Below are 21,361 nucleotides of genomic sequence, written 5' to 3' on the forward strand. Positions count from 1 at the left end.
ATCAGGGCAGAGCAGGGATTACACCACCTCATTCAAGACCGTAAAAGTACACTGTAGGAAGCAATGTGGCCCTGGTACTCATTCACAGCTGAGTCGACATCAACAGGAAACCGACCCACACGCAACGAACCAACACATACCCCCTAAACCACGATTTCCACCATAAGATGGCGACATACAACTTTATGATTCACGGGATTGTCACAACACTGCTCAATGAGGAGAGAAGAAATAAAGAAATGAATTATATCCTGGAGACAGCGAAGCAAAACGGACACAATACGAACCTCATCGAAAATCGGATCAAAAAGAAAGACAGCAACTTTCAACACTCTTCAAGGTGGTAAACACAGAACCTAGGCAATGGATAACACTAACCTACTCGGGTCGGACGCAGAACATCAAAAGGCGGCTACAGAAACGTGGATTCCGGCTCACCTCGACCAGAAGACGATACCTACTTAGGGCCTGGTTATAATCAGTCAAGGATAAAAAAGAGTGTACGGAAAACAGTGGCATTTATAAGATCTCCTGCCCAAACTGCGATAAGATTTACGTCGGGCAAACAAAACGGCTAGTCTATACCAGGGTGATAGAACACTTAAAGGAGGCCGAATCCGCCAAAAATAAGAATAACCCACACATAAGGTCCGCAGTTGCCAGACATATAATAGAACAGGGACATCATTTATCGTTGGACCACGCCAATATCTTAAAGGAGGGGAACGACGTTAGGAAACTAAACTCCTATGAGAGTCTCCACATCTCGAAAATATTGTTCTGATAGCTGAGCTATTTGAGGATGGAATCTCTCAGGAACCTATGAAGATATGATTGCATCGCGGTAAATGTGCATGGGCTGGTACATTAAGTCCGTCCATCTGGGTGGGGTACCTACGCGATCATGAGGCGCGCGCAGCCAATATCTCTGGGGAGCTACCGTTGGAATACTCAAGGGCGGACTGAGCCCCCCGGGTGTCGGTAAAGTCGTGAAGACTTCAGGAGCGCCGGACCGATCATGTCCCCACCCAATTGCTTCATTTCTCGAAACAGTTGGCGATGATTGCGTTCGACCAGCGTCAAACGGACATATTGACGTGAAAAAAAGAAAAGACTGAAAAAAGAGCTCCGCTGCTTTGAATTGAATCTTGCTCCGACACATAGAATTTCCTAATAACTGTCCGGCGTTCCGAACAACGAAGTCCAACTGGTGCACTTCAGAAGCAGCGATTTTCGGTCACCTAATATTCTCCCGCTGGACATCTAGTAACCGACAGATGTTTGTTTTTTTTACTGGCGTTAACGTAATATCCTTGTCCTAAGATTTCATTCACTCCATCATCGCCATTGTTGCCAAACCGATATCGATGCAATGGGTCCGGTTTCTGCTTCTGCTATCTTCGTCATGCATTGTGGTACACGTTCCAGTAAAGCTGTTATAGTCCCCCCGACAGAGCGCCCTATCCGTTCTAATCTCTATGAGAACCTCTCCACCTCCACCACCATCGAAATTGTCTGCTTCTTTTATGATCATCGTTTTAACTTTTAATCTCAGAACATTCACTGTTGCTGTACTACGAAAACTCTGCAAATGGTATCTATTAATATACCTGTAGTACATTCTATTCTTGACTGGATTATCTGGTGTAAATTCGAGCAGTGCCTCCAAATGAAGGAAGGGTTTCTTTCATCACTCCAGTAATACGTAAAGTGACAAATGTCCTTTACTGATATCTTGTTCACCACTTGTGCTGTGTGATGTCATATTCATCACTTATGTTTGATGTACTTTTGTGGATTCGGGGTTTTTTCTACCATTCCTTAGGTTTTTTTAAAAAACATAGTGTCGTTCTACCGCGCGAATCTGGATGCTGGGCAGTCAACCTTTATTTAGTGTCTTGTAGCTATCTCCAGGAGAACTGAGCGGAACCTGCTAACTATACCACAAGAAGAGTTTGCTTTCTTTGGCGATCTTAGACAGACCTATGGCAATAGCATTGCTTCTCTGAATGCTACTAACCTAGAGCATTGAATCTAGAGCCATGAAAGTGTTTCCTATAGGTTTCACCACTATATTGCATTGTACACGAAGCTCTAATAAGTTTGTGATTTTAAAATGAGTCGACTGTGATAATTAAGCTTGCCTAAACTTTATGCAACCAATCAATCAAGCAATAGTTAATGGAAGAGTAGCTTCCAGAAGATACTATTGTTTTCCCTAAAAGTCCGGATTAATGCGCCATAACGAGTGACGGAAGGCGAACCCAAATAATACAAACATAACCCCTTGGTAATCGTGAATTTTTCTCATGCTCATAACATGGTGCGATACTATAAAAACAGAAGGACTTCCGGTTGCTAGTTAGGGTTTCTCCTTTTGAAGTAAAATTGGTAACTGGAATGCGCCCAACCATCTATCAGTTCATTCTGTATCGTTGAAATCTTTACACATTCGTTGTTGTTTATTGATGCGTCAATTACAAATAATGCTATTTATCAAGGGCCATTTAAACCAAATTCGACTGGATTGTAGCATTGTTGGTGCCTTATGCATATACTTCAGCATTAAAAATCTCGTATATACTTATATTATGTAGGATTTACCACTTTCGGGAGATATTGACATTCATAGTCTTGAATTCGGAAAGAAGCGACAACTTTGGCCTATTATAACTTGGCTAGTAATAGTGCGATTTGCACCAAACTTGATAGGATCATGCTCTACGTTATAGACTACATTACTGCAAATAATATAATAATAATAATCGTTGCTGCAACAATCTATATTGGATCGGGGCCTTGAAGTGTGTTAGAGCATTTCATTCACGACTTTAAGGGTACACTACAGTATACTGTAGGAGGCAATGTGGTCAGCATTGCACCTTCCCGAGATTATTACCCTGATTTGACTCAGGTACTCATTCACAGCTGAGTCGACTGATATCCGACGTCAAATCACGATACAAATCCCACTGCCACCAGTGAAATTTGAACCACCACCTTCCGTATGACAGCCTTATGCTCTAACCACTCAGCTATCCGGACACTAATATAATAATAATAATTCCGTGGTACTAGGATGAACCTAAGGGGCGTTTGACAGCCAATTACTGAACTCGTATTATTAACTTTATTTGAAAGGATTCTGTGAAATTACACCCTCTACATCTATCAATAGTTAATAGTGTTGATTTCATATTTATTGAAATATTTGAAAGGATCCATCTGGGAGAAGTTCTATTATAATATGTCATCTCGAGGGTTCAAACGTTTCGTGCTCCATTGGTGACTGGAATATTTTTTTAATCTACTAACCAACACATGTGTTATACTTTTTGGGTGGCCAGTAGGAAGAAGAATTTGAAAGACAAGTTTGAAAAATTATCTAGTTGACGTTCCCAATACATGATTACATAATCTTCTACTGTACTGAAATCGTAATTTTATATTTGATTTCCAGAGCGCTGCACTAGTAGCCGTGACAAATGTTTACGATTGTATTGACGAGGCCTCAATCAAGAAAATGGTTCTACCCAAGATCAAAATGGTTTTTGAGAAAAACCATACAGACGTCAAGATTGTGTCAAATGTTTTATCATGCATTGAAAGAACCTTGGAAAAATTGGACAAGGCACAGGTAATTATCAATATAAATTAGACCTGCATATATGGTTCCGAAATTAATGGCATATTTTCTGATTTTTGCAGATCATCGATGAGGTTCTGCCGCTTTTGTGGGACGTACGATTGGGAGATCCCGAAATTATTCTTCGCGTTGTGAGTAAGTACACAAAGAAACAAAAGATTACGAGATTTAAGGGTTCATCTGACTTCATTGATCCCTTCCACAAAAATAGCAAAAACACTTGACAATAATTGGAGATTATAATACATTTATTTTATATTTATTTATATTTTATATATTTCTGCCCAGTTGTTCAGCATTTTTGGAATATTATCTTATTACATGACAGTTTTACAGATCGATCGCGATGTCTTTGACTAACTAAAAGTTGCAACTAATGTCATAATTGGCCTACAACTACGGGTTATTCTATAAAGTCAAACTTTATAGTTTACCAATATCTCAATCAATCTATAATAGTTGTAAATTGTCAAGTCTAGAGTAGAGGAGAATCAGAGCTGACAAGAGGAAGTGGAAAGGGGAAATTTCCCGGTCCCGAAGTTTTCTGAGGGGCTTGAAATAGTAGTCAAGAGTCGCCGGTGAAAGATTGGTGGAATGGTTTTTCTACAATAATATTTTCGAACTTACAATGGAATTCGAATTGACGAGGATAGAACCTCTCTTGTCTTATACAATTAATGAAGATAAGCTTATTGAGCATACAGATTTTTTGCCTCAGACATTAATCAGGAGCACCTTAATCGGTATTTATAGTTTTGGTGATATTTGAGTTGACTCGTGGCCATGTCCAATTTTAGTTTTAAAGGGGCTATGTTATCACCTAGCAAGACAGAGGACAATATTTTATGCATGCTACTCAACAACGTAATACTTCTATAATCGATTCCTTAAGTGATTAGTCCTTTGTTATGTATGTGCCGCATAATATTTCATTGCTAGCTGTTAGACGTTGATTCACGAAAGCCATGGTTGTAGGATGTCCACACGGAAATTAGAGTTTCGGCTTTATCTCAACAAGATAAGCATCCGAGTGTATATGGCTTCATCTTGTGGACTTATTATTCAAACTTCCACTCCTTGTGCTTTGTATCACATTTACAGATTTGTTATCGGTTTCCCCGGACTTCCTTCTTTCGTCTCTGAAGTCACTCCAAGTCAGTGCGCGGTACTAATTCCGAATAGCTGAACCTAACAAAAACCCTATATGTGGCATTTCGTTGCTAACTTATAAAGATTCATCAAATTAGTTGTCTCAACTTTTCTTGTGACTAGCACCAGATAGGTTGTGGGGACATCAATGATAATCTCCGTCAGGCGACTGTGAAATTCAGGCCAGCAGGACATCTAATAATTGCGGTCACTGCGTCAACCATTTCGCCCTTGTAAATGTAACCCGGCATTTCACACTGGATTACTTCGGAGTTTATTCACCCATGGTCTCGGTCGCTTCTGTCACGACTTTCACTGATAGTGAAGGGGAATTTAAGGTGCTGCAGTTAGTACCCGGAGTACCATCCCAGCGAAGTGACCCTAGTTTGAGTAGCCCCCTTCATAAAGGTGGAGCTGATAGAGACCTAAGTTCGTTTTCGAATTTCATTTCGATTGGCTCCAAGATGCTTGCAATGATCATTCTTTGGAACATTGATAATGGGATAGGCGAACTGCCCTGAAATTTACTCGGAAGTTGGTGGGTTTGTGCGAACTAATGAATACACTCTGCGGCTAGAAAGAAGAATCGGTGATTGGGTCAAATTCGTGGGAATAAGTTACTCTGACGTTTGTAAGTATGACACACGATCCTACATTGCTCAACACCTTGTCCGGTGGAGTAGCTTACACTAGCCTGGATCCTAAAATCATATCCTTTTCCGATGCTTTTAGTATCTGTGGTGATTGTAAAGATTGGTATCTCCCGGAAATACCTCTCTCTTTTATTTTTTTTTACGCCTATTCGAGCGTCGAAACGCTCCATTTTCATGAAAGCTTCACAATTTTTTTACGGAAATGTCATCTGATTTGGCCGAGATATTTCCATATATGTAATACCCTAAAAAGAAAACTGTGATAACAGGCTTTCCAATTGCACGTGGTCTGGCGTAGCAGCACCACATATGTAAACTCAAGTCTACTAAAGTATTCATGCAGTTTGCTTCGGCTCTTAGGGATATTTAATGGATTTATCCCAACAAATTTCCAGCCTCAAAATGAAAACTTACTTTCCTCTCTCCACTACTGAATCAAGTCGGAAACCGGACGGAAACTGGACGTTTTAGGTATAAACAATTTTGTTGACCTTTTATGTAATATAATAGATATTTGGGTACACGATGGCTCCATTTATACTTAGCTCGTTGTGTATGTCCGTTGAATATGCCCGATATTCAATTCGATGTGGTACTGATATTTTATCTCTTAGGGAGCACCAATTTGACGCAAAAGAGGCAATTCTGACCTACTGTAACTTTCTTAATAAAAGTAGGATTTGCACCAAACTTTCCAGTGTGATGCTTCATATTATAGCCTATACTAATACAATATTTTACGGACCTAGGATGCTCATAAGGGGAGTTCACAGTAAATTTTAAAAATACATGAATATACTATTACTAGCTTCATTAGATCTCGGACGAAAACCAGGACACCATTAGGACATCACGCGTTGCTGGTAGGAATTCAGTAATTTTCTAACGCACTAAAAAGGCAAAATATCAATTATATGATGCTAAACTCAAAATGTCATGCCCCAAGAGTATGTTTCATGTTTATACAACCAATAATTTTATCTCTTTGGCGTTCTTACCACCCATCACCCTTCGTTCCACTTTTACGGATCCAGTCCTGAAGTGGATTCTATTGGATATAGAAACCCCCCTCATTGGTATTAGAGGTTTCTTTTTATCATCATTATTATCATCAAGGTCGTCAACCAGTGTCCGGTCTAGGCCTACCTTAAGGCTGAACCAGAAACATTCTTGTTTTGCACTCTTTTGGTGCAGAATATTGCTCTATTATTTTGAATGGAAATCATATAACTTAAATTTGCCAGAATAGATATAGAAGCCTTCCGGTAACCAGTACTATACCGCAATCCAAAATGAACAATCCATACTCTCCGGAACATTTTGGGTAATGGAACGATTAGCAACCGTACACCAAACATGTTCATGATAAAGAAAATTTATTATTGAAAATGCGCGCATATATGATATATAGATATAATTTAATTGACCTGCGACCTGAAAATATTCTTTCTTCTAATTTTACATCTGTTAGTTTTTCGCTGTTCATTTTCGATGTCAGTTTCTATCCTCACAAAAAAAATCCGCAATAAAGTCAAGGCCGAAAATCGCCTCCAACGAATTCCTGCGATCTTTGGATTTTAATCATTTTGCGTAAAATGCCAAGACTATATCATATTAACCGCCAGCTATTGAATTAGTCGGCGCACAATTTCTGCCTTTTCCAAGAATATCCTTCACAAACAAAAATGCAGCCCAAGGATATTGGGAATTACAACAAAACGACTGAAATAATTTAAATTTTTGGTAAAAAGCGTTAGAAATTTAAATTACTTTTTGAAGGTACGTCTAGACGAAATACCATCCATTCCTTAGTCATTCACGTTCAGGACGGCACTTTCAGTGCGATTATCAGAAAACGTGTACGTATACACGAAAGGAACATTGAACCTTCATTGAACAAACAACAACACTTAAACTTCTTAATGATGTCTAACTGTCGCAAATACTTTCTGTAAACTCTCGTGTAAACTTCTGTTCTGAGAGTTGATCCTGTATGAAACCATGTTCGAACTTTTTTCTGGATGAGATACCCATTAATGTTGACTAAACCGCTCTCTTAATATGTCGAAAAAGGATCCAAGTTTGGACTAAATAAAAACTTCTTTCTTCTCATGCCTTGGCCTTTTTCCTTGTCAGCACAGAAGAAGGAAAATTCCGAAGCTCAAGAATGAAGTAACGGACAAAATACAAGGGACAAAGAAAAGACAAGCGGAAAAAATCACAATGAGTTCCGAATTTTTTATTAAATTTATGAAAAGCAAAAACAACACGCTAAGTTTTGTCAGCATCAACAGGGGAAGTGGCATTAGACTCCTAACGTATTGTTCTTCCACCTTTCCTAGTTAATGTCAAAATATTGGACCAAAATCTTTTTCTATGAAATTTCCTATTTCGCGCTTGAGGTGAATGGTGAATAAATAATGCAGCATCACACTCAGCAACAATAGAATGGAAAGCCTTTTCCTTGCTTTCTCTTACTGATTCTCTTGCATCTTGTCTTCCTTAGAAATTTATCTATAAAGTTGTGGACATTATAAGTCGATAGTGCCTACTGAATATCTTTCTCCTAAATTTTCCACACAAATCCTTAATTAAACTTACATCTAGCAGTCATTATCGATTTTCAAAAAAAACAAAACTGTGGTCAAAGTTACCCACTGCCCACGCTGCGACTGGACGGGAAATTAATTAAACTTACGAAGATTACGGACGATCTAAATATAGGTCCAGAGAAAAGAAGAGTAAGAGAAAGTTTAAAGCATTAGAGAAGCAGCGCAAACTGCAAAATTAGTTAAATTCATCCGAATGCTTTTTGTGAAAGCGTCATTATCATTTTGTCGCAGATCGTGTACTTTTTCTCCGAAAGACAAAGGCATCTAAAACGACTTTCTTGCTAAACAATAAAGATAAATTGTTCCCCCTAAGAGTTAGGAGATAATTCCAATCTAAAGGGAAATATCCTTATTTTCTTTTTTCCCTTCATTTTTTCCTATTCTTTCCCTTCTGATGACTACAAAAAAAAACCCACACACAACGAAAAAGTTTTGAACTTTTCGCACCTTTTTTCCCATCCACAGTCCATTGTCTCGTCAAGACCGCACTGAAACAAGTCACTAGGCTAATCAGGCATTCTTCTGGAAAGTTTATCCTTTTCAAAGCTGAGGGAGAAAGAATTGCGTACACGCTTAAGTGAAGGAAGACACATAACAACTTGTTTGGAACATGAAAGAATATTTGTAAGAAAGATAAATTAAAATCATAAACTCATTAGAGAAATTCAGCTGGAGGGGTCACATTATCTGAATGGAGAGTAGGTTGCAATTATGAACTTAATAAACACGGATGTTGATGGGCCCTAACATGATTAACAGCAAATTTGCTTATCAAAGGAAAACACTTCAGCAGAGCTTTTTCCTGCAAGGTTTATGGGTGAATTGAATAATCAGCGACTTCTTCTCTAATGATATAAGCGGAATTTAAGATAACCTGGGTCTGTGTGTCATAATTTTGGCATCACTAACTAACCTGCACATTTTGCTTTAATTCTAGTCACAAGAAAACGTGACCTATGTAAGATTGTGGTGATCTAGACTTTCAAACGCTAATAGGACATAAGATGTCAGCCACACCTATGCGTCATCATACGCGGTCAACTGAAATGTGCTTCAATCCCCTTACAACTTCGCGAAGCGTTCTCGAGGAGTTCTCCTCCTACTGTTCTACGCGAAGTGATCTTGGGGCAACCCATTCATTGGCCATTTTTGAAGAGTCGTTTCCACTGCATGGAGCAGCCAACAATGTAATTATCGCCCCTCCTTGATATTTGACCTACTCGCTGCCAACTCCATCTTCTAATCGCATAGTTCACACCGACTAAGTTCTTTGTTTAAAATGGTATCAGGCCAGCGTACTCCGACGATACGTCGCAGACAGGTGTTTACGAAGGCTTCGAGCTTCTAAATAACAGAGTTCCATGTGCTGCTCGCATGTAGTCACACTGAAACAACATTCACATAGAACAGTCTCAACTTAATCTTGGTATTGATAGACCAATCTTGGTGTTGAAATAGCTGAATTTCGAGATTTTAGATAAGGTACGAGCGAGATCCAGTTCGGTGGCAGATACCACGCTTCTATGATACACAAATTGATAAACGCCTACGATACTCTACCCATTAATGCAGATAGGGAGAATGAAATGACCAATAGACTGAGAATCTTGGGTTTTTTTTTTGGTATTTATCTTCAATCCAACTCTACTTGCCTCTGTTGCCAAATCTGATGAATAGTTCTGCGGAGGGACTTTCAACCTCCGTGGGTTTACTCCATTTGCGTACATTGATAGTCGCGACGATTTACCTTCTGTGTGGAGGAACAGTCCGCATCCGCATGGTAGGGTCACTAGCCATTCCACTCCCAAGTGGCGGAACTTTACGGAATGCGATACGGTTAAGAATCTTAGTGAAATGTTTCTTCCACTTCTTCAATCGCTCATCATCATGAATGAATAGTCGACCGTTAACATCCCTGACAGGACCATCGGAAGATTGGCGGCCACATAAAATTTTTTTTTCATGATGCGGTATACACTTGAAAAATCATTGCAATCTGCGACAGAGTCTACTTCCCTGATGAGCGTCATACAAATTCTCTTTTGTCACATGTACGTAGTGTTGAACTTTCCGGGATTTTGCACGGCATCGGAGTTCAAGAACGCTACGCACGCCATCACTCGCAGCGATCAATCCCTTCCGTTCTTCAATTCGCTTCAATGATTCCGGAGCCAGATCATGTGACTCACCTTTGTGGCGTAGCTGACGATCTGTATAGCACTTGAGAAAAGAACATTTTTGGTGGCTGTCCAATTTCTATCAGTAAGCGAATTGCTCCCACTCTCGAGGGACAACTCGGTCAGATAAGTACTCGATGTTGAATTTAGAAGCAATAGTAATCCAACCCTGCTAGCAACCATTAGATAGTGATTCCTTTTGAGGCCGACAGTGATCGCGAAGTGGTCAATTTGATGATCAGTTGGAACCCAACTGATCTTATGACACGCTCTGTGCGTGAAAACTGTGTGACCAACGAGGAGGCAGGTAGAAATTACAAAAATTAGCAAACCTCCAACCATTATTGTTACAGTCGCCAAGCCCATGTTTCATCATTACACGTTGCAACCTACTATCATCAGAGCTCACCTTGGCTTTGAACTACCCATCACGATCCCAATGTCATATTTAGGAAACCTTGCATAAACTTCGTGTAACCGCTCATAGAAAGAATTCTTCTAGATTATATCGGAAATTTTCGTTCCTTAACCTGGACCGAAATGTTGGAGGCAAAATTCTGTTTAAAACTGACTCCTAAGTCAAGAAAGCTCGCCTTGCGATAGACATTAGAAACAATCCGACATTTCAGTCATTTCTACTACTACTTTCAGGGAAGGCTGCCCAGAGTTCATAGGCAAATTGCCACAAACGGGCACCAATTACATTACTCTCCAATGTACAACCATCTTACTTCGCTTAGGTCCGGGATATCCAGTCTATATCGCTGAAATGCTCGTCCGAGTTGGAAAAGCGAGCATTCTGAGGATCGTCGATACCGCTGTCAAGGAACGTACGTACATTCCAGAAACCAATCGTAGTCTGTATTGGATACCCAAGGATCGTAGTCGATACTTGACTTAATTAATCCCCAAGGACGAAGAAAATTCTACATATCCACTGCTGCAAAACAAAACTTTTTGCTGTCTGCTCGTCTACCCTTTTCATCATTGGAAGATTAAGTGCATCAAAACCTACCGCTCGCTCCTGCCATGCGGTTATCTAAGACTCTTACTCAATAAAATCGCCTCCTTTTCCTGCTACCATCTCCGCGCGACTGCTTTAAAGCATTGCGTTGCGGTAGTGGTCCACGAATATACGACAAACCGTTTCAACTTGGTTCCGAGGCTGCATTGTCTCCGACATGAACTCCATAATATATGCAAGGATAAGCGCTTTTCTGCGACAGTTAGGCGAAGGGGGGAAGGCTGATAATTAAGTCCTGGTGGTTTTTTATGAGTACCCACCGTATAGGACTAACCTCACGGTCCTCTTTGGAAATGGATTGAATTGGAGACTGGCTCACCGTTACTGGTTTATACTAAGTGAAGGTTCAGCATTCATACCGATGGATGCAAAGCCTACCCAAAGCTTGTACCGTAACTAAAGAGTACGACCCCCGAGTTGTAGAGCGCAACTCCAAGCTCGAGCCCACAAAGAGCTCTGCCCGCGCTGTGAGCACAGCCACGATAAAGCTTTCACTAAGAAGCTAACCATGAATAACCGAACCGAAAACGCATCCAAGGGAAATTTTCTTGGAACATGTGCTACCCTGGTTGTCAGTATACCAGATAACCTCTAGTGAGGCTTCGTTGTTGGAGGCACTTCAAATTAGTTCCATGCAGACTCGGGTCTGATCACCCTAGCTAGGACTCGGAAGATTTGCCGGTTTAAGCTCTTTGTAGTGAATGATTCGAGCAATAGCGACCGCTCTTTTTGCTTCCCAGTTAGCATTCTTCTAAATTGACAGGCTAGTGTTTTGTCGGCAAGAAACTTATGAGAGACATTGCAAATAGTCATTCCACAGTCACACATATCTCAGTTATCATTTACCAAGCTCGGTGAACTCGAGAATTGCATGGGCCTATTTGTTGACCATCTTCGACATTCATAATAGTTCACAATCGCGCAAATGAGATTACTTCTTCTGTTTTCTCATCAAATCGTCACCATTTAATTCGCGGCAGGCCGGTGCATTGTTGTTTTATCGGTGCCTTGATGCGAAATTCAAGCGCTGGTTATTTGTTCGCCAACTTTAGTTTTCACTGTTGACTCTCTTTTAGGATTTCGTGTAAAACAAAACCTTATTAAGATCAGTTTACTATCTGTCCGTTTGTCCGTCTGTTTCTCTGTCTGTCTGACACACACATTTTTCTCGGAAACGAAAGCGATTGACAAGAAATTTGGTGAAAAAGTGGGAACTGTGAACGCTCACGCATACAATGAGTTACATCTTTCTACGTCGAATTGAGGCATGCAAAAGGAGGGTGTAGTTTTTTCCCACCAAATATAGTCATATTGGGTATCAAATGAAAGGTCTCGGTTAGTACTTTCCGAAGCCGAAACGACTCAACCCGAAAATCTGAAAAAAAATCAGGAGGCCTAGGCTGCGAAATACCCTCCATACCGACATCTGTTCAAATTTTTGGTAATTGACTGACCACCCTCTCCCCCCCTCCCTTCATCCTACAATCACAGCAATGTAGGCGATAATATAGAGCATGATCCTACCAAGATTGGTGGAAACCGCCCTATTATTAACAACGTTATAATGGGCCAAAGTTGTCGCTTCTGTGCAAATTTAAGGCTTTGAATGTCAGTATCACGCAAAAGTAGATATTCTCACATAATTTATGCAGGTACATTACATGCTAGGTACTAATGGGACAAATGTCCACTGATATGTTTTTATAAAAGAAATACGTAAAACCTTTCATGCCTTGTTTCTCTTGTTGATCGGAAATACTTCTGTTCTATGTTTAGCAAGTAATAAGCCGAATTTCCAAACCTAGATTTGATCTCCCGTATCGCTACGTTTGCGTAAATATTTTGCTACCTTTGCTTCTCAATATCATCTGCGAATCCAATGGTTGTCACACTATAATAATAATCGTTGGCGCAACAATCCATGTTGGACCAGGGCCTTGAAGTGTGTTAGAGCACTTCATTCAAGACCGTAACGGTACACTAGGAGGCAATGTGGTCAGCATTGCGCTCACACTGTTAAGGATAATAATAACAATCATTAGCGCAACAATCCAATTGGATCAGGGTCTTGAAGTATGTTTAATTCTATAATATTTTGCAGAGTTGAACGGGTTCTTTATGCCTATCGTTACCATAGTCAACTATTGGCTATATCCTCTGTCTAGGATACACTTCAACTTCGAGGTCATCTTAAGCAAATCAGTCTCTTCCCAAAAGCGCCTCTATGATAATTGTTTAGCCGAACTTGTGTTTTTCTTTGGAACTTTCTGAACTTCTTTGTACCGATTCTACCCAACAATTGAATCAGACTTCAGAGCTCGGTTGAGGATCCATCATGATGTTTTATCGTCCTTTAAAATATTGATTGGGCAGCTCTCTTCAAGAGCTTCACTTCATTTCAGCTGTGATCATCAAGGTTAATTTTTCAATTCCAACAATGGATTTGGTGTGCCTCCCAGGGATCATAACTCTGGCGTTCCATGCTGTTTTATATGTCGCCTAATCTGCCTTTGACCAAATGAAGCGGTTGGAGATCCATTCACTCCTATTTCGAAATAAATGCGCCAGTGAGCTGAGAACGTGATATTTTTTGCAACTCTCCACCCTCCGACAAGAGCCACCATGTCAGGAAATACCACCACGATGTTCAAGACCTTTCATCTGGCCGGAATAAAGAAAGTATATTCATTACCAAAGTTGAAGCTCTGTGGTTCGGTTCCTTTCAGATATTCTGATTCTGGATCTTAATATCGCATCATACTATGTGTTTTGTTCCAATGTTTCCCCGGGCTTAAAACATTAGACTCATCAGAGAGCGCCGACTAGATAGCCTCGGGTCAGTAGTGTTTATAGAAGAGGTCTGCTTCGGCTCGTTCATGAAGAACTGGATTCCAATTGAGTGGAATACCTGTATCCAGTCTGAGGTTCTCCATTGTTTGATTTTTTCACTCTAAAACTAAAAATTCCCAAATTCCTAACAGTCAAAGAATATTTATCTTTCGATAAGCAATAACGCCGTTTTCAGAGGAATTCGCCCGTCACATCTTGGCTGGGGATTACTTCCAGATTTTCCCGACGATCCCACGACAAAGTAGGTACTGCCGAAGTAGTTGGTTACAGTAAATTTACACAAACGGAACAACTTTGAGTTACTTTAATTTTGTCAGCAATAGTAAGATTTTCATGCCTTTTATATCATAGGAAGTTCCCCCTCAATTTCCCAAAAATATAATAGACATCGGTACAGTGGGTATTTTCAGGCTTATTTACCAATTAGAGAAAGCTTCGTTTCGACGTTTTTGAGAACGGCTTCCGAAATCACTAACACGCTTCTGTAAACTAGTTCTTCATTATAGTAGGGCTGAAATCCTGGACGAGTATGGTATATGCCTAAAAACTAAATAAAACAGCCTCGTTGTTCAAAATACGATCACATGCCCTGTTTAAAGTAGAGCTTGAAATTGTCCCATCACTTTTACTATTCTTGAATTAAATTTCGTTTACTACTCCTATTACCAAGGATTCTAAATTCTTCCTTCAATTACTTTAACCTTGCCTTTCTGGGAGCCATTCGATAAATTTTTCAATTAACTTTATCAGCTGTTATCGAATGTAATAAATATAATGATTTTGCAACAATAGCCTGGTACCAAGTGAATATTGATTCTTGCCGTGATGATGAAAATTCCCATCGATTGGGAATTTCACATAAATCCCTTTCGTTTTATGTTGTGGCCGGTCCATAAAAATTCAGAAGGCTGTTGCTCAAAACGTCCTGATAAAATCTGACATAAAGCTTTTAAGGCCCATTAAATGGAGGGACAATTTATTCTCCATTTGTACAATTCGTCACCTCAGGGGAGAGCTTAGGTTTCCCACGTTACCGAGTATTTACGATTAACATCTGTCGTATGGAAATTCAGAATATGTACTAATTGAATTCAGTGTGAAAATTGATTTAAGATAAACGGAGGCTTCAAGCGAGGATACTTTTTTATGTAAGTTTCTTTTTTGAGAGTCAAGTTTGTTGGAACTTTCCAGTGATGTAGAATTTTGGATTGATTTGGATGAAAGAATTCAGTATCAAACTATGTACGTTAGGTTAATTAAATTTGTAGCATGTATCTTCGGTACCCTCGTTTTTATTTAGGTTTTATCAATGGATTGTTATGGGATCGTAACACTTACAAAAAAATGTACCCCGATCATATTATGCAGAGTGTCAGGGTGCATATTATGAAATATCGAGCTTCTGGGGAAGTGTCCAAGCGTTCTTTTCTTCTCAATAAAATAATATCATGATTAGTCCTACAATATTCACAGTCAGCGCCTCTATAGCGTGACTCTGGCTCGAATTCTGGTTGGGCCATGAATAGTTCTGCATTCCTTACTGCTGTAGGTTCTGACGCCTCTCAACAGCGAACCATCATAGAAGCCGATGTATGTATATGTGTAGTGACTGATTGGCCAGACGGAACCTATATCCCAAAAACCTAAAAAGTTACACGTCATTGTGGTAGCCTCAGTCGGGAATATGGGGCACTTAATGCAAAAAACACGCAAATTAAAACTGCAAAAAGTAACGCATCGACCGCGCTTGCCGAGCCCCTAATGCCTCGAACTAGAGGGAAGATCCAAGACGGATCACATCTTCAATTGATGCTTTCCGCCCCTCAAATCTTCAAACAGCACAGACTTTGAGGGTGAATTAGACTGTGGGGTCCTTCACGTGAGATTATAACCGACTATGTCTCCCAACTCGTATTGGACTATTCCGAATATACCGATGACTTTTGCTTTCACGAGCTTCCTATCCAATTTGGCCTTATACTGCTTTGCTGAAGCCAAAGAACCCCTTATAAGATATCTGCAACCTGAAAATCGTGATCTCGGGATGGCAAGTTATATTCCTTCTTCTGTGCCTCTCTTTGTTAGTGGATGCATCTCTGGACTTTTGACCTGAGAATAGCAATTTTATCATGAAGAACTCCAGGTTCGCACCAGTCAAAGCGTTTAGCCGTTATAAAAGGTCGTAAGTACTTCCATGGCTGAACATCCTTTACCTAAAGGCGACGTGATAGGGAAAGTCTCTATAGAAATGTGCTTCGCTGAAGAAAGAGCACAAATGATGGACTTCAACTTCTTATCCCAATTCTTTGATCAGGGCCTATGTAGGTGCATATAGCAGCCAACAGGCCAATAGGACCAACCGTAGTACACCCAGGGCTTTTCCACTCGTTCCATGCGTACTTAAAGGATGATCATGGGCATGGGCGAACATTTGAGTCAGCAGCACCTCCGTAATCCAAAACTTCGAAACCCGTTGCTCTTGCAGCTCATCTTCTTATGAATAATTGGTTCGTTGTATACCAATCTATCGCACACCTTCCGATCAGAAAATTTGCAGGAATTTTCACTAATGCGCAGACCGAAAATGAGGCGAACCAAAATCCACTTCTGCGAGTTTCCCATATCTCTCTAAATCATCCACTTCCGCTGGTTAATACATACCAATCTGGCATAAGATATTTTGAATCTTTCCTGTGGTTATGAGGAACGAGAATTCCAGGAGCTTCAATGAGCATTTAGCCAAGTCTGAAGGTTGTACATTAGCCATTTGACCGGAGCATGGTCCGTTACTATTTCGAGAGTTGTACCTTCTATATATATGTTCGAAATTTACACACTGCCTTCACCGCTACCAACCATTCTTACTCAGTGGTAGTGTAGCTTCGCTGAGCCTGAGTAAGCTTCTTTGGCATGTATGCCAATGGAACTTTATCACCCTTCTATGTTTTTTGCATCAGCACCGCTCCGCCATATTGACTTGCATCGCGATGAATAGCGAAAAGTTTAGAGCAGGAGCGGAGCCGAAACGGAACTTGTTTTCAGAGCATCGGAGGCAGCGATGACTTCCTCAGATCGACAAAAACTGACGCTTATTATGAACCAGGTCAGTCAACAGTACAATAACGAAGCGTAATTTGACATAAATCGCTGATTCCGCCGACACATTATAACTAACCCGTAGCTGTTTGGCAGTTTTCGAACAATGATGTGCCCCAAGTGTTGAACCGCCTTCTTAACAAATTTGCTCTTCCAAACAGCTGGATGAAGGTCTCTTTGATTATCAGCAAGACATCCAAATATATATGATAGGACAAGGAAGCAGGGATAACTTTGTCCATCAGTCACTGTATGATTTGAGACGCATTGCAGAACCGAAACGGCATGATCACGAACTGACAGAATGATCGGCCTGGAACTGTGCCGCCTCATCCAGTGAAATTTGTCAGAACACATTCTTAACGGTGACACTGTTCACCTTACGCGCATCAGGGCAAAGACTAACTTCTGCCAGATTTCACCGCAACAGTGACCGGCGAAGACCAAGTGCTTCGCGATTTTTCGATGACTCCTAATGCCAGCACCCGATCAACCACTTCATAGAGGAGTTTCTCGATGGCGCACCGACAGATATAACGTGTGGCGATGATTTACGATCAAAATTCGAAGCCAATTAATTAATGATGGCTTGGGTATCAATCAATTGCATTAACTTGCGCACTTCGCGAACAGCAGTAGCCGGAAAGCAGAGCAGCATACCAATCGATCCAAGGACTAATTACATAACATAAATGGGTGTTGACAGAAATAGCGATGCGGGTGGAGACCTCGTTTAAGAGATTGGGTAACTGAACGTCGCCGTTACCAACGTGGAGATAGAAATAGGGTTTGGCAGTAGGACTGTCCATGTAGTATCAGCTCCTTAACAACTTTCAGACACTCACCACGATAATATGTATTCACGTGAACAATAATTGTGAGAAAAAAAATTCCGCGTTGATTTTATCTTAGAAAGTAATAACTGGTTATGCAGAGATTTTACAAAAAATATGAGGGATTAAGGCGAGTCTCCCGCGCCTAAATACGGGACAAATTGTACCAACTAGTCCTCCAGAATGGAGGTTGGGTAGGGCTGACAACCCTACACAGAAATCTTCTTGTTACGAAGCCACAAAAGGAGCCTCGGACTGGATTGACGACACAACGACGAACCCGGCAACGGAATAACGATTTGCCCATTTTCTCATGGAACGTCCGCTCCCTGTTCAGAAATGGAGCTGACAAGCAGCTAGCCGATACCCAGTCCCAATATAGGGCTTATGGACCGGTTTCCTGGACAGGAGCCACTACACCGTATATTATAGCGACCATCCAGCAAACCATGTGCTCGGAGTAGGTTCTTAAGTCAGCCAAAAATGAAACCTGCTGTTAAAAATATAAGCGAACGGGTATGCACTCTGTATTTACGAGACAAATTTAGAAATATGGGCCTCATAAACTTTCACGCCCAATGGGAGAAGGATACCTTCAACGAGGCAGTTGAGCGGACCCTCGAAGCCTGTCCCAGGAATGAGATCCAAATCCTACTTGGAGATTTCAACAGCCAAGTAGGGACGGGACCCGTATTCAGACGATACGTCGGCTCCTATAGCTTACATAGGAATACCAACGATAACGGGCTGCGGATTATTCAGTTAGCACTATCGCACGAAATGGTTGTTGGAAGTACTTGGTTTACGCGCAAAGCGGTTCACAAACATACGTAGGCCTCTCCAGACGAGACAACTTTCAAGCAAATTGACCGCGCGCTGATTGAATACCGCCACCTCTCAGCCTTGATGAATGTCAGAACATATAGGGGAGCCAATATAGACTCGGATCACTATCTCGTTGGCATAGTGCTTCGGGCTCGAATTACAACACCGCCTTCAATCCCCTCTGACAATCAAGTGAGAGTGAATACTGAAGCCATTCACAACATAGGGGAAATGAATGCCGCAACAACCACAGCTAACAGATGTCCTGGAGCTGAAGCGTCAATAAATGATATCCACAATCACCTGAAGAGCGTTACCGTAAATACGGCCATAAATATACTTGACCCCAGGTGGAACTCCTGGTTTGACGATGAATGTAAGCTAGCAACGGAACGGAAAAATGCCGCATACCGAGTAGTGCTGAATTTTCAAAGAACGCGGACACGCGCAGAGACCTACCAAGCATTCCGTCGAACGGAGAACCGAATTCACAAACGGAAAAAAGAAGCCCGGGGAAATAAACAGATCTGTGAACTCGAAAAGGGAGCAACCGCACCAGGCGCGGAAGTTTCACCAACAAGTCAGCAGGATGAAGCCTTATACACCTCGATGCTCATCCTGCCGATACAAAGAGGGAAATCTGTCTGTCAGGAGAAGGTTCCTGAACGTAGAACTGCTTCTGAAGAACCACTGGACCGAGTGCTTATCCATTCCCGGATCCTTTTGTATTATCATAGAGAACTATCCATTGATATCCTTGTCGTATTCACTTTACCAAATGAAGGTTGCGTAAAATTCTCTAAATCAACTTTTCCAAAAATTGTATACTATACTTGTTGACTGCTCCAGAAAGAAAAAAATCTCTTGTAATATTAATACTGCACATCCAGCTAATCTAAATGATATCAAAGATCCCGCATTATCGAACCGCTTTAAGAAAATGAATGTATTTGGTTTCATAATTGTTGCCAGATCTTCACTTCTCCCTACTTTGAATGGTGCGTCTCAATAATTGCCCTGCTTTTTTTGTGACACCGGACTAGCAAACACAATCGTGCCAATCTTCTTTCTTCTTTTTCTTCAGCCTTTGTCCCGTTCGCAAGCGAGGTCGACTCGTCGCGATCGGTTTCGCCATTTGGCTTTATCAAATCTGGATGCAATCTCAAGGCTTTTAGATCCCCATCCAACGTATCAAGCCAACGTTGTTTCGGCCTGCCTTTTGGTCGTTTACTATCGACTTCGATGTTCAGACCACTCTTGGCAAGTGAATTCTCATTAAGCACGATTTGCGTGGCCATACCATCGAAGACGCCACTCTCGCAATTTTTCCACGATCGACGTAACCCCATAACGATCGCGAATATCCTCATTTTGGATGTAATCTAAACGTGTCACACCACTAGTCCAACATAACATCTTCGTCTCCATTACCGCAAGACACCGTTCATTGTCAACTATAAAGGCCGACACTCAGAACCATAGAGAGCGACAGGACGGATGACATTGCGGTAAATTTTAGATTTGAGATGTTCGTTGATACGTCGATCACAAAGAACACCAGCTGTGGAACGCCACTTCATCCAGGTTGCGTTAATGCGTGAATCAATTTCGTAACGCAGTTCTCCGTCGGCTGATAGCGTTGACCCGAGGTATTCAAATCGCTCAGTTCTGGGCAGGTCAGTGCCGCTGACAGTGATTGCGCCTGTTTCATGGGGATCGGTCGCCAAAAATTCAATTTTGTTATTTTCAATCTGAGACCCTGCTGAATAAGGGATCATTTCATTTCTAGACAAGTTGCTCGAGATCATTTTTGTTATTAGATGCTAGGAAAACATCATCTGCATAAAGCAGTGTGTAGGGTGCTGGACTTTGGATGTCCCGTGTGACGGTGTCTATAACAAGAACAGAGAGGAGTGGTGAAAGGGCGTTTCCTTGATGAACACACACAGAGACACAAAGCGGTATTGATACACCTGCCATACTTCGAACTTTACTTTTCGTATCGTGGTAGAGCAATTGAACCCAGCACACGAGTTCTTCTGGTATTTAGTGTTGCCGTAGAGCATACCAAATGAGTTCATATGGCACACGATCAAAGGTTTTCTCTAGATCTAGAAATGCAATGTAAAGAAGGCGATGCTTCTCACGGTGTTTCTCCATGAGTAACCGCGCAGCATATATTGCATCAGTAGTTCCCCAGTTTTTGACAAAGCCGGTTTGATTCACGATTATTTCAATGATTTCGCGAATAGGGTTGTGAGGAATGCGTTCAAAAATCTTCATGGTATAGGAAAGTAACTGAATCGGACAGTAATTTGAGCATTCTGCTGGACTACCTTCCCTTCCCTTTTTCCATATTGGAACTGTGGTTCTTTCTTGCCAGTCAAATGATGTTCTTCCTTCCTAAATAGAATTCACTGGGCCACAGAGTTGGGTCCCAGCTCTTCGCGCCAATATTAGTTGCTTTTTAAAATGTACTACTAACAGGGAATATCC

The 21,361-nt window shown here is 41.1% G+C and overlaps 1 protein-coding gene across 2 annotated transcripts in view; it reads left to right on the forward strand.

Moving 5' to 3' along the window:
• LOC119649051 (SCY1-like protein 2) overlaps positions 1-21,361 on the forward strand; it is a 211,623-nt gene that overhangs the window by 139,972 nt on the left and 50,290 nt on the right. For both annotated transcript variants that reach the window (XM_038051029.1, XM_038051030.1), the window contains exons 12-13: positions 3,461-3,637; positions 3,709-3,781. In XM_038051029.1, coding sequence (XP_037906957.1) covers positions 3,461-3,637; positions 3,709-3,781 — 250 coding nt within the window. The remainder of the gene's footprint in view (positions 1-3,460; positions 3,638-3,708; positions 3,782-21,361) is intronic.

This window comes from Hermetia illucens, chromosome 2 (genome assembly GCF_905115235.1).
Source record: "Hermetia illucens chromosome 2, iHerIll2.2.curated.20191125, whole genome shotgun sequence".
Taxonomy (NCBI): domain Eukaryota; kingdom Metazoa; phylum Arthropoda; class Insecta; order Diptera; family Stratiomyidae; genus Hermetia; species Hermetia illucens.